A 15,141-nucleotide genomic window follows, 5' to 3' on the forward strand; every position below is an offset into this window, starting at 1 on the left:
TTTTGAAAAAGTATGAACGTGGTTTAGGATAATATAAATTTTAGGTTTGAACTATCAATATATAGACAATAATAAACTTTTCAAAGGTGGGCATCTATATTTTTTTTGCAAATGGTTATTATTTGCATTTTTGATTCTCGATTCTTGGTCCTTTACCGCCATGATTAGCAAAGGGTCAGTGTTCACCGTTAGCCACAGCAACAAAATTGTCTGGCATGAAGGACAGCGAGAAAGAAAAAGAGCAGTTGCGTCGTCCGATGATGAAAGGTCTGATTGATTAGCGAGTGATGATTGCACTAAATGGCCTGGAAGACGGCTTTGTTTCCGTCTTTTACACTTTTTTGCCCTCTTATTCCCTATTCTCATTCTCCCTATTGGCCTGGCTTTGTCACTCCCTTTCGCCAGTTTCGTCAAGCCATCAAGCAAGCCCTTTCCTTTTCCCTTTCCCTCTCTAATGGCAGCGCTATTAGCGCTAATGCATTTCAAACGTACAACAGCTGCCACATCACAATCTGATGGAAATAACACACCTCACGATCTTCGCAATCTCTGTCCTTTCTCCCGGCCAATCTCGTCCAATGTGTTTGCACTTTACGTCAGCGGTGACAGGCCGACGGCCGCAATGTGAAACCAATAATATGTACATTGCGAGTGCAAAATATTATAACCGGTTTAAATTGAGGCTTATTAGATGTTTGTAAAAACACAGACGCTATTTTATGTTGACAGATATCCATTTTTTTTTTTTGCAGGGGTGTGTTTGTCCTTTAAAAATAGTCTCAAGCAGGAGAAACAAGCTGACTGCTTGTGTAAAAAACATGTAGCCCTCAGTGCTCTGCAGTCCGTGCGCAATCGGCTGCTCGGTGGAAAAGCGAGGGAACCACAATTATTTTATGGGGAAAAAAAATAAAAAGAAAAGAAATGAGACCACAGTGACATGCCGAGGTGTTTTCGAATATCCCCCAGTCTGTGCCAACTTTCCATTTACCAAACAAACAAAAAAGAGACTTTTGATATTTGTCTCTGAAGCCGCCGCACGCCATCTAAGAAAATTGCAAAGATGAACCGATTGTGTTCCCTTTGGTCGCACAGGGGATGGGCATCTGACCTTGAGAAATCATCAGCAATCCCGACGCTTTAATGTCCATTTCACAGCCCATTTCATTGCAATGGATTTAAAACCCCGGACGACCATTGCGGCGCTTGTTACGATCAACGCTGTGACATCGGGAATGTGCGCTAGTCAGAATGGTCGCGACACGATGCCCGGCGCCGCTGCTGCAATAACAGATGTGGTGAGGGACAGGCGTGCCGTTTATGATGAGATGACGTGCGATGATGTTATGCATTTTTTAGATGGACATAATGCCACGGGGTACGCACATGTGGAAGTCAGTAATCCGTGGCATTATGAGAAAGCTGAGATAATACGGAAAAAATGAATTGCAGACAGAAAAATATAAAAACAAATGAAACATAAAATTACAAAATACAATGCTAACTTATTTGTTAATTTTTTAACGTATTGGCTCCCCAATAAAACAAACTAAACATTCAGACCCAACTGGTATGAATTTCTTTTTTAGGCCGATTATATATAATTCATAAAATCACTTCTTTTTGGGCCCTAAATAAATAAATAAATAAATAAATAAATAAATAAAGGACTTGGGGAAAATATGAATAAATAAAAAAAAAAAACATACATAATAATCACAGTATGTTTGGTTGCCATTAGAATGATTAGGGGCTCCTTCTAAAAACATTTCTCCTGTAAGGATGGTTGGAGCACCACTGGTTCGGAAAAGGCAAATTGCCCCACCGATTTTTGTAGAAACAGACTGCGCGTAATTCCGTTGACTGAAAAAAAACTAAAGCTAAAAACATGATGTCCTTGGGGGAAATAATAATAATCGAACAAAATGCACTCAGCAACAGACAATCATATTTATGCAGTTGGCGGTCCCCAGACGCATGCGCGCACAATTAAATGCTCCGTCTGCCGTGCATAAACACCTTTTCTGTGGCTTTGACAGGCTGCTCCTCCCGCCAGTTTAAAATGCACCGCTGCATCGCTCCTAATGTGCCCAAAGAGCATGCAGCTCTAATCTAATTAGACTGTCAGTCAGCAGAGTGTTCAGCCAAAAAGAAATTAGGAAGGCACCAAAAAAAATCTACAAACAAGAAGAATCTTCTCGAGAGGTTGAGGCATATCAAGTCCACCCACCCCTTCGCTTCCCCACCTGTTCTCCGCCTCTCGGAGATTTCTCTTTAATGGTTTCGCAGCCGCCCCTGCTGGGATTCATTACCTGGCCTAATTATAAAGGCAAATGAAATCAGCTCCAATACATTATTAATAGAGGGGCGCTATTAGGATTCCTCTGCGGTATTTGCAACAATATGATATATTCCCACTGTTTTCATGGCTGATTAGAGTCATGTGCTGATAGGGAAAAAAGGTAAATTTGTGTGCTAGGTGGGAGGACGGGGAGAGGGTGGGAATGAGACTGGTCGCCGGACACACCAGGCGATGATTGTCGGGAAATTGGTGAAAATCTGCACGACAGAGTTTTAGCACATTTCATCTTCTTAAACCAACATTTAAAATAAACATTTCAACCTTATATGAACATCAAATTGCAATTGCAAAAAGTAACATATAACTTTTAAGTTTTTTTTCCCTCCTACAGTGATTATGATCAAACAGTACATGATGTTACAGTGGCTTACAATCATCTTAAATATACTTTTTCTGCCTCACTTTTGATGAACACATTGGCCTACTATACTACGCTATTTTAATGTAGTTCATTAAGGTTGCACTTTTTGGGCTTTTTTTTTTTTTTTAGGTATCACATTTTATTTTTATGTTCAATCAAAAGTTGACAAATGCTGTCATGGCCAGATGGTCGACAACGTGGACGTGGTCTAAAAATGGAGGAGAAAGAAGGAAGGAAGGCTCCCATGATAATGGAGAGAGGGGTTTGTAGCAGCAATGAAGAAGTATTGATGGCGTATTGGATTCAGCTATGTGAATTAGACACTTTGAGAGGCAGACAGGCATCAAATCTCCCCACTTGCTGCGCGGGAGGGTCAAAGCCCAGCGCAGTCACTGGAACGCTGCGGCATCAAAGTGTAAGCCAGCGTGAATTTATATTCAATCAATTAGAAAAAAACAAAAAACAAAAAGGACTTTGCAAGGAAGTGACGCTCATTATTATTCGTTTGAAATCAGTTAAAGCCTTTTCTCAAACAATCCCCTGGAGGCACAGGGGGGTTTAAAAATCCATTTGCGGGAAGTGTAGCATGACAGCGAACTCGTTTCCCTGGAGACAGAGGATATGACAGGAGGGAATGTGGATCTGCTACATACGTACTTGCGTGTGTGTGCGTGCGTGCGTGCATGTTTGCGGGGGGCATTTGAGTATTTACAAATTTGAGAGTCAGTGGTGCATGTGAGGCTCACAAACAGTTCCAGACAAACACACAAGCCTCTGCAATATTGTGTTTTTGGTTGTGTGTTGTTGTTTTAAATTTCAAGAATAGAGCGCTGTTTTAAAGGTCAGCGAGAGCGTGCTATGTTCAAGTTGGACAGGGGGAGGCTTTTAAATAATATGAGAAGCAAAGAAAATGACAACCCCTCCTAGTAGGGAAGTATTGTGTGCGTGTGTGTACAAGTGTACTGGAGTCCTGTTATTTTTGTTTTTGTTGTTGTCTCTGTGATGCTGATCAAATTAAGCAGGGTACACACATACCGTTTATCTGAATTTAAACCAGATTCTAATTGTAAATCTTTTTAATTCTTAAGATCAGAAATATTTACAACGCTAAAATAAAAATATCAAATAATCGGACCCAACGTCAGCAGTTTTCCTCCCTTACCATCAAAGTCAGTAAAGAAGAGTTAGAGACAGCTACGAAGTTACCAGATAAGCTTACAGTAGGCCTATATTCATCTATTTTTTCCCCACTATTTCATATTTTTTACATTTTCCAACAGTCTGGATGCCCCGTGTCACTACGTTGCCTCACTATATGTATGTTAGCTTTCTCACATTTGATAAGCGGGCTGAGATGTTACAAATTTGTATGTGTGTACCCAGCCGTACGTTTACAGGAGAAAAGTAGGTGAGGTGAAGGTCTGGAAGATGCACCAGTTGCTCAAAAAGGAAACGGGAAGAGAAGGGAAGGGAAGGTCATCCGAGGAAGGAAGGAAGGAAGGAAGCCAAAAGAGAGGTCGTGTCCTACTTTACCGTCACTCCGTCTTGCCACTTGTGATCCTTCTGAAGCTGCTCTGCCTCGTTGGCCAGTTTCTGGAAGGAAACACAAATCCAGTGAATTCAGAATTTTATATGAAGCCAAGCACAGGTTCAAAAGCGTATTGAAAGCTGTTACTAAGAATTTACAAGACAGCGATTGGGCTATAAAAATGCTCAACCTGTCTTTGAGTTAAAAAAAAAAAAAAACGACAAAATTAAAAGAACCCCTTTCTTCCAAATGCTATAATGCTACCCCATTTGTCTTTCAAAATCACCTGAGCGAGCCTTTAACTAAAGGCAGCATTCTTCTCCTAATGGGAACATAGTCGAGTGAATCAACAAAATGAGGATCCAATTAGTGGATTGAAATTATTAACCCGGGAGCCTATAAATGTGTGTGTGTGTGTGTGTGTGCCTGTAAAAGAGGCTCACTGATGTTAATGAGGTAACCACGGTGAAACATGACATTGTTCAAAATATGGAAAATGCCAGAAATTCTTCAAACTAGCCCATTGCATGCCGTGAGTAATCTCGTATAAAATCCTTCAAGTGGAAAAGCCACTTGAGGTAACCTTGAAATAATGACAGTGTATTCACGACAAAGCCGACATTCTTTTCTCAACCCCTGTCAGGATCTATCATCTCGCTTCCCTTTCATCTTTTTTGATTTGTCCTTTCTTTTTTTCAGTAGCAAGAAACTCTTATCGGCACGAAAAAATACCCCCCCCCCACCCTCAATGGGCCGGCTATCATTCCTCTTGGACCTCATCTTATCCACGGCATTTTAATGCCATCTCCCAAACAGCAATGCGTCTTCTGCGTCGACCCAGACGAATGAGCAAGACAAACAATGAATCAGAGCGAGAGTTGCGGGAAGCAGTTGTGTGAGTCGTACTGGTGGCTGGAACCAAAGCAGCTTAGAAGAGCACCAATAGAAACCACCAAGGGAGCTGACCCCACAAGTGCCTGATTGTTATACCGTCGTCGTCCATCTATGACGCGTGATGGCCCTATTTGTCACCAAGCCTTCTGGCAAGGTCAAGAAATATAAACACAATGGTAATGGATGGTGATGTCTGTCCGCAAGGTCTACGCACATCCTATGTGAGCTACAACACACAATCGCACACATTTTCTTGATTGATGGTTGGGAACTGAAATTAATTTTATTCAGAAATGGAGCAAAATTTGCATGAAAAATAGGCACGCCAACACAATGCTAGCTAGGAAGCCACCGACTAGCAGACAATTGTGATGATGGAGTGGCCTTGCTTCCTCATTTGACTTTTGAGAGAATTCATTAGTTATTTCTCAACATTTACTGTGCCAGAAAAATTAAACCATCACACACAACCATTCGTCCATTTTCCGACCTTGGTGCCGTGTGTTGGAGTGTTTTGAGAAGCTTCATTTAGATAAAAGTAGTGCGGTGGTTTGATATCATGGCATCTTGTTGCTATGATGAGGTGAGTTCAGGTGCTAAGTTTGACAAAGGTTGCTGCAATCCTTTAGGAAATTCAGATCCGAGAATGGCGGTAACTGGGCGGACCACCCAAAACTGTTTATTTCCCGTCTTGATATTTACCGCAGCCCGTTGAGGCAACGAGCCATTTAAATTCGAGTGAAATCCAATTTGTCTCCCTTGCTTAAAAATGACATTGTGACAATAAAACATAACCTCAACAATAAAAACCATCACTGATTGACAGAAGAAAGTTCTTAACAGCCAATAAATCCATTTTGTCACACCTCTCGCTCTAAGTGTTGACTTGCAAAAAAATCCAAAGATGCTTGTTGCTGTCATAAAAATCCTCCCGCTGAAAGGTTGAGTTGCCTCACTGTGAAAGCACAGAAGACAGCAAACAAAAAAAAAAAAATCAAGGTGAGGCTCATTTTTAATATTCATTAAGGTTCTGTTTGCTCGGGTCCAGCTCAAGTCTTTCCTGGCGAATGACAGCACACTGGGGACAGGTGGCGTCGTGCTGCGCTAAGCGTCAACTTGACACCGGACCACCTGCATGATTGCAGCGGCCCGTTGAGGCCCTTCCATTGAAGCATTAGCTTATAAAGGGCACTCACTCCACAGCGACTATGTTATCTGGACACACACTCTTGCAAAACAGCTCCACACCATGTGTGTTTGAGCCAGAGGGCACTTGAGAGAACACAAGACTGTCTTGTACGTGATTGCGGTCTTGTATGCAACCACTTCCAAATGACCCCGCTGGGGTTGTTGCCGGATGGGGATGGACAAAACCGAGAATGACTCACCCTGGCCACTCGTGATGTGTTGAGAGAAGGGCGTTCCTAAACTGTTCACTGATTGGCTGATATGGTTCGTTCCAATTAAAGTGATGAATCTGGGCACGGTCGAGAACATCTTGTCCGTGCGGTACACAATTTGTATTCATATATTTCTAAACACACGAGGGCAGGAAGAGACTTAGCACGAGCTTGAAATGATCATTTCTGGGAGGTGCAACCTTCATTTGGTTCCTAAAAAGTCACTTTCTGAGAGAAGTCCACAGGTTCAAGATCATCCTACAAATGTATCAATATCAAATGTCAAAGACTTTTTTTTTTTTCAAACATGTCGGCCTGTTTTTGACCATAAATGAATCTGACATGGTTTCTGCACCCAATATCTGAAGCGGGCCACTTCCCTGAAGGCGTTGCTGTGAGAATTCGGCATCAACCGGGTCCTGAGAAGGAAGCGCTTCCCCCAAGGCAACTTTGTACTGCGCTTCTTAATAAATGGGACTATCACGTTGGCCCAGTTAAATTTGTGTAGCACCACATTGTGTGTTAAATGTGTCAGCCTAGTAATCCTGGATCATCGATGGATTAACAACTATGGCCAATTCTCTTCACTGAACTTGACCAGCATGTTTTGAAACATGGGAGGACGTTTGAGGTGGTTTTTATTTCGTTAATGTTACATATCTTTGCGCGCTTCAATTTTTCACAACGAGATGTACTTGAAATGACACATTGTTAAACCTTAATGGCACTTTCTTCATCTTGCAGGATATAATACAGCGTCGAAATGAGCGCACTTGTTCCACATAAGTGGGCTTTGTATTGTTAGTAATGGTACATTTTATTATTTCTATCTCTCAAATGGCACTACAACTACAAATATATATTTTTTTCCATTTGGGCGTCTTTCTTTTTCAAGACGGTATTGTTTCTAAAGATAAACACCATTACTTTTTAGTACCTGAAGAGGAAAGCAATTCATATTGTGCCTTGTTTTGCATAGACAATATACGCACATGCATCATCACACCCTGTGAAAGGGAGAAAGGACAGTGTAGAATGAATGTGGAACCTTATATAAAAATCTTTCATCAGGGAGCAAGTTCGATCCAAAATACACTCAAGGAAACGGTAGGCCGGATTGATTAATCGGATAGCTCATTTAATCAGACAAAATTGGCTGTTTAAAAAACGATTTTTTTAAAAAACACATTGCAACACAAAAGATAAGCACATACGTTTCCCCTCACACCCGTCCAGAAAAATCACCCAAAATTAGCCAGTTTCTTGTTCATTTTTTAAAATTTTTAAAAGTCAAATCTTCTGCCTGTAATATCTTCATTCAGAATTGCGGGAGCACATAATTAGAAATTTAAATTTTTTGGTCCAAAATAATCCATGTGAAATTGGGCCTTAATTATAGATACTGCAAATGTTCTTTTTTTGATGAGGTCAAACAACAGAGAAGGTCTGCTACACTTACCGTTTAAAATCAAAGACGCCCGTGTAACATATTTAAGTCATCATAGTTTAACTACTTGTACATCAAGCAGGGATGTTCCTCTGGTACCATCGTGAGAAGCTGCCAGTTTACTTTATGCGCTGATGCACTTGGAATAATCAGCAGTGTCAGGTCTGCACAGAGTGCAGCAGACATGATACATTTTAGGAGAACATTACTCTCGTAAGACATAATCATAGCAGGCATCAATTGTGCTAATGCATATTGTATTGAAATGGCAGCGCGGTGACACGGCCCAAGGGGACGGCCGGCTCAGCGCGTGGTGCAGTCGGTCCGTTAGAGGGCAGCAGACTGAGTCCCGTCAGCCGGTGGAGTCTGCCGGAGCGAGAGCGGTCCGCTCTAAGCTCTTCATTCTGTCTCCTCCACTCGGCTGGGATTAAGGCCAATCATAGAAATCACTGAGTCAGAACCGTTCCTCAATAACAGATGGAGGGACTTTCCACTCCAGAATTTTAAAACCCTCACAGACAAACTGGCTTTCGCTTCGCTTCGCACCCTCACCATCCCTCTGCCACTTATTGCATCTATTCTATACCTTTCGTTTCTTCCCCCTGTCCGTCGTCTGTATCGCTCCTCCCCTGGCTGGACTCTTTTATCCTGCCATCTCATGCCATTTCTTTCCATCGGTTTCACTTAACTGACCTGAAACTTTCCCTGCAATAATCCAGCAAAAGCCAAGGCAACTTCAAAAACAATTTCAATTGACTTGAAATAGTGCAAAAGTCAAATTTAGGGCAGGTTTTAGCATTATTTTTTTATCAGGGCCATGGCGGGCACAACTTCATTTTACATTCAGGTCAATAGTGAGAAGTAACACATACAAATATTTTCGTGCTCTACTGTAGGATTCGGCGTTTCATGGAAGTATTCATTTTACTGAAGACATTTTGCCACCTCTGTGGGTCACAACCAAATATGGGCTGTCCTCTTTTGAGGAATCCAATAGTGTTGAAGTCCATAATGAGGAGCAATAATGATGCTTAATTCCAGGTCCCTCATCGCTAGAGAGGCAGCAGGGTATTGTCGTGGTATTAGCCAACTCTGTGTGTTGGATGGGTGGGAGACCCCGGCTTTGTTCTGAACTCCAAAGCCCGTATGTGGCAGGCCCAATAGTGGGGGTGGGTGGGGGGGGGGAGTGTGGCGCCATTGTAGCATGTGCCGAGATAATCCCCTGCCTTTGTTTCATCACGTAATCTTTCTCTTCCACGACGGAAATGTTAGCACTCTTCTTACGGTCCCAAAAAAGGGTCCCACAACCATGCTCAGCTGTTTCCACGGAGACAGGATCAGGATGATGCAAAAAGCACCATCAACCCACAGACGGGGAGAATTTACTGTCTTTTCAACAGAACAAAAATCCGGCACCAGGCTTTTCTTCACTCTACACTTGCCCACAAAAGTCCATATTGCTGCAGAAGATTGCCAGCATTGTGCTCTGGCTTCAACTCCACCAAACAGGCAGCTGTAATTACTTGCAAACAATATAGTCTCTCTGCAGACGGAAAGATCTTACGTAAAAGGTTTGGAAAATAATGATGATTAGTGCCTTCAAGTGCAGTCTACTTCGGTAATGATGAGGATTAATATAAAGTGCACGTTAAAGTACACCTGCAGTATTTAATGGACAAGAACCCCTGAATATTTGAAATGACACAAGTGGCTACTTAAGGCCAATTTAGCACAAACCCTCCATTCCATTTAAAATATCTGCTCGAAAGAACAAGATATCGTTTTTTTTTTCAATTTAAATATATTCTAAAAATTCTATAATTCCATTTTACTTTTAAAAATATAACATTTTGACAAAAGCGGAGGACAATATAAGAGGTACTCCTGCGCACACTCCGGCAGGGGGCCGAGGGTGAGAGTAAGATGTTTGGTGATTTCAGGGAGCGTTTAGTCGAGTTTGCTGTCAGTATTTGACAGATCATCATATACATGCCGCCCGCTCTCTCCCCTAAGTTATTAGCATCGACCAGAGAGTGAGCGAATGAGAGCCAGAGCGCCCAAGGGCGCTCTACTCCTAAAAATAATACTGTTCAAGATGTAGGTGTCTCTTCGGCGTCACCGTTAGGCTTTGACCTTGGAGGTGACCCACAAGGAGGAAATTGCATAGTGGCGGCGTTGAGTTTGCAAGAGGTGCAAACGAATCACATCGCGAGAAGCCTCGTGACCGAGCGCGAGATTGCTCCTTTAGCTTGGTAACAGGTTGCTTGAGCGACCTGCTCGTTTTGCGATGAGTGGGGGTGGGGGTGGAGCCAAAGCGGTATCAAGATGCAGGGCATATGTCTCCTTGATCAGAGGTGACAGCGATACGCACATGAACACACACACAGACACACTGCAGCACCAACGAGATGAAAGCTGACGTGCGTCCTCTATTTATCGGCCCCATAGTTCAATTATCTGCCATTTGTGTAATAAAAAGTCTGATTATGCAGATTATTTGACATGAATAAAACAATGACAAGGGCCAAAAGTCCTTGACAAGGAAGTCACAAAAACATTGTTTAATACACGTACGCACAATCGCCATAAAAAAATATCATTCCTCTGCAAAAAACACAATTTGTGTGTTATTATAGTAGTGCCTGGTTGACTCTTTTGTCACGGATGTCAGAGTATAATGATAAAGGGAACAAAACATTTAGCACGACTTTGTCAAAGCTGGCACCAATTTTATTTTTGACTGAAATAAATGTACGGCAGACAGTGCCTGGAAGGGAGGCACACAGTCTGAAGACATATGGCACATTATTGCTGTCATTCCACAGGACAGAGTGTGCTGTTTATAGCCGGGGCGCCGTGTTTATGGTCCCCTTTAAATCCTGCCCACCTCTCCGTATACTTTGTAGCTTGGCCTGCTTCTGTCTATCTGCTCTTGTACCTAAGTAGCTGTGTGACCCGCACTGCTGCCATACACCCCCAGCCTCCAACCCGTGGGTGCCACAGCCACCCCTGTCATATCTGTCACGGGCTTTCAGTTGTTGGTCTTGCTCTGGGCTTGAAATTTAATTTGCTTTCAATCTGCTGTAATTGCTTTGAGAGACATCCGTGTCTACATGTTTTTCCTCCCTTATGTCTACTTGAGGGCAGTGCGCTGAGTATAGTGCTTGACACGTGTGCCTCACAGACAAGACAGTGGTGTCCTCCCACTTTCCAAAAACATCAATTTTCTGTCCATTGAGGACGCCGGACTGACAATAAGTATAAACGTGAGTGTGTATGCTTATTTTTTTCTAGTCAATACATTTGGATTGTGGATGGTATTTTCCCACTATAGTAAGCAAGCAAAGTGAGTGCTAGATCATTGTTTATTTTTAAATAGGATTTGAATGAATGGGCTACCAATTGCAAAGTAGTGTCCGCATCAATCACGTTGATTGGCTTAGCTAGCAAAGAAAAATCAGTGCATGAGATACAAGCTAAGCTGCGGAAAAGAAAAATTGTGGAGAACAATTTTGTTCAGTTCAATTTTGTTGAATAAACGCTTTCGTGTTATTTAGGCATGCAGCTCAGCTCGGTTTCCATTTCTTCACCAGATATTATTTTTTTCATTATTCCAGTCCGCAGAATGACAAGATTAGTTGTGGGATTTTTTTTTAAACATCCGATTGTTATCGTCTCCTCTCCTGGGTGAACAATTAATCCCTCTCACTTGCGTTTCGTCTTATCAACCCTCCAACCCCCCATTGGGGCTTCATCTAGCCTCCATTTCTCGACTACATCTACTATTTAGTATTTGTTCTGGCTTCTCAACAATGCATGCTATAGACTTTGCCTCAACCATCATCCGAGTGAGAATAAGCCGAATTCAAAAGTGAATAAAGGATGAATACATGGGTTTTGATTTGATTGGAATGTTGCTATCAGATGTGCCACCAGTACAGAGACATTATCAATCTGACCAAAAGGCTTTGGCTTTAAAATGTTCTGACAATCGGTTGAATAAAATTTCATTACTTTTGTAGGCCGCTTTTTACATTTGATGGCTTTATATTTGGACACGCGCTTCCAGCACAGCACAGCTTGTCCCGCTCAAGTACAGAGATGGAGATATGCACTAAAACATCGTGTTCTGGGATGAACTTGTTTGAAGAAGAAGAAAAAAAAAAATGGACTGGTGCTGAGCACTATTTCAAGGCAGAGTTGCAATAAAGTGCGTGTTTAATACCATGGGCGAGGATGTACCGTATCTTACTATTGGAGGATTTATGCTGACCATACAATCGTAATACTGTTAACGAGAGTGAGAGCCCAGGGCACACAAGGCTGTGATGTTAAATCAAAAAGTGGATTTTCCGCTGAGACATTAGACGAGGACTACGATGGTACTGAACATACGGTATGAAATTTTGAGGTTACGGATGGCCGACAATAAACTAGTTTGCAAAGTGGTGCAAGAACTCTTCATTATGAGGCAAGCTTTTTTAAATTCATGGCCTAGATGTATTTTAACTAAAAATATGTACTATAACTCAGATTTTAAGATTGGCTAACAAAGGTCGCAAAACCATAACTGATGATTAATTTATCATAAATACTTCAAACCATACATGTTATAATCCCAAAGCTGTTTGATATAAATTTAGTTCCATGAATGAACAGCTTACAGATAATGTGATTGGAAAAAAAATGCAATGAAGTGTGCGTCACAGCCACTTTGCAACCTGTCCACATACAACTCGGCAAACAGTAACAAAACAGCTGTCATTTGTTTACCTGAGCTTTTTAATATCCACAATAAAAATCCTGCAGTAGACTTAACTTCCACTTCTCTCCAATTCCAATTATACTTCTTTGATACCAATACAATTTTTCCATGATTCAGGACTTTGACGGCATTTAGCATCTTAGGGAGTAACAAAATGGACATCAAATATGGAGACGTTCACCAAGTGACTGGCTGAAGATGTGAACTGGCCTGAAATTTATAACCTTAAACTATCCTACAGAGAGGAAAAGCAAACCAGCTATAATGCAATCAAATATGCTACATAACGGGGTGGAAAAAGACAAATTGTGAGACGGTGTCCAAGCGTGACAGAAGGCGAGCGACGAAGAAGTGTAACCTTGACAGAGAGCATCTTCTGACAAGCATCTGCCTCCTATAATAATTTGGAAATAATCTCCGTCCACAAAGGCCCAGCAGTCTGGCGGAGTAAATGCTCTGTGCCTGATCGATGGCTGCGATTCGGCCAGCTGCCGCTCGCCGCGTGCGAGGGCCTCGGCATCGATCTTGTGCCTTCGCTCTCTCTCTCTCTCGCTGTCGCACAGGAGGAAGAGGTGTAAAAACGTAGGGAGGAAGTCAACCCGAGGCATAGATAAACACTTTATTAAAATAAAGGTGGGATTGCATGCACCACGCCGTCTAAATGACTCTGACCTGTGATATCATTTGTGGAGGTGCAGCAGGCAGCACGTGAGGGTCGCAACCACTCACTGCCGATGTGCACTCACAATGAATTGACTTCTAAATTGTCAAGCATTAACACAAATTTAAAGGAAATGCTCTCCTTTTCACTCACAGAAGTTTCAATGTGGATATGTGAAGATGCTTAAACTTGACATGGAGGGGCGGGGCTTTAAGAGCGTTCAAGCCGAAGGTCAATAAAATAAAAAAATGTTTTTTCCCATTTTTATTTGTTACCTAAAAATTGTTGACCATTTTCCAGGACATCACAACAGCATTATAAAAAAAATTAAAAAAAGGCTTTCTTGTAAAGGTAGCTTTCCCCCCGGCTCGCTTGCATTTCAAACGAGAATAAATCCAGAGACAAACAGGAAAAGAAATACAGCCATTCTTACAGACGAAGTCTTTCAAGGTCAGTATTTAACAGTCCCCTTTACTGTCTGAGTAAAGCGCAAAGCAGCCCCCCGAATCCAAGGCCGCCTCAAGGCAAGCTCCTATCTACCTACCTACTTTTTCCCTCTTCCATCATGCACCTTTTTCCCTGTCACTCATTCTTCAGCCTATGCCCCACGGTCACTATGGCTGACAGCCGCCGTAGGTCTTCAAACACAAGCTAAATTAAACGGGTGATTACCAAGTAAACAGGCCTCCTCGCCACGTAGTCGCGAGCCATCTGTCATTCGAGGGGGCGAGAGCCAAGGTAACCGGGCATTGAACCGTATCTTTTCTCAGGCCGCTAATTCATTGGCCTGTAAGGGAAAAAAAAGACTCCTGCCAATCACGAAAAGTGTTTGGCTATTATGTTATGAGCATTTGACAGAGTTATGATGGGCTGTCAAAGCTCATTACAGTTGGGGAGGAAAACAGGGCTGAAGAAGAAGGGAGAAGCAGGAAGGGTGTGGAAAAAAGGGAGGTCAAGAAAGCAAAGCTGGTTATGGCAGCTTTAGAAAGCCACTGTACATGCACTCAAAAAAGATCAGAGGCAACATAGGAGATCATCACACATCAACTCAGGCCAAAACACAACCCACTTACAGATATAGGACCTGCAAATCTAAAACTCAGACCCGTCAAATATTTCTGCAGATTAACACTCGACGGACAAAGCCTAACCGTCGCTTAAAAAATAGTGATATAAATGTTGTCAAAATGTGGTACACTGCAAAATCTGGTTGGGTGACTGAAAAAATAATTCATAAATACTTTTAAATAAAATGTACAAATCCAACAATCCGAATGTCCCATGAGTGACGGGCTACTTTCATCATGTTTTTCACCGTCCAAGACAAAAATATTAAACTAAAGTCCCCGTTGCTAGTACCCATTACAAGCAGACCGAGACCAGTTGAAATAATTTATCTGTGTGCACAGCACACAAGCGTAGTGCATATACTAACTGTATTTTTCTGGACATCATCTACCTTTCAATAAAAATACGTAATCTCGCAGATAGAGGAATGTCCCCCTGAATACACAGACACACATACAAAGACGCAGAGAAAGTTATTTTTCCCGTCAGCGCAAAATGCCGGTCCACACCACGACTGATACGGGACAAAGCAGCAAACTGAGACAGACTCCTAAACAGATTGCACGTAGGGGCACAAACACAACAGAGGAGAAGTGACAGCCCAGTGCAAACCAATGGAAAGAAATGGAAAGGGGAGAAAATAATTCAATCTGCAGCC

At 42.1% G+C, this 15,141-nt stretch overlaps 1 protein-coding gene across 2 annotated transcripts in view; it reads right to left on the minus strand.

Annotated features, from left to right (window-relative positions):
• The window catches only part of cacna2d2a (calcium voltage-gated channel auxiliary subunit alpha2delta 2a), a 94,341-nt gene that overhangs the window by 44,204 nt on the left and 34,996 nt on the right, over positions 1-15,141 (minus strand). For both annotated transcript variants that reach the window (XM_088388851.1, XM_088388850.1), the window contains exon 4: positions 4,254-4,313. In XM_088388851.1, the coding sequence (XP_088244977.1) occupies positions 4,254-4,313 (60 nt within the window). The remainder of the gene's footprint in view (positions 1-4,253; positions 4,314-15,141) is intronic.

This window comes from Syngnathus floridae, chromosome 11, assembly GCF_059516105.1.
Source record: "Syngnathus floridae isolate MCC-2025c chromosome 11, RoL_Sflo_1.0, whole genome shotgun sequence".
Classification (NCBI taxonomy): domain Eukaryota; kingdom Metazoa; phylum Chordata; class Actinopteri; order Syngnathiformes; family Syngnathidae; genus Syngnathus; species Syngnathus floridae.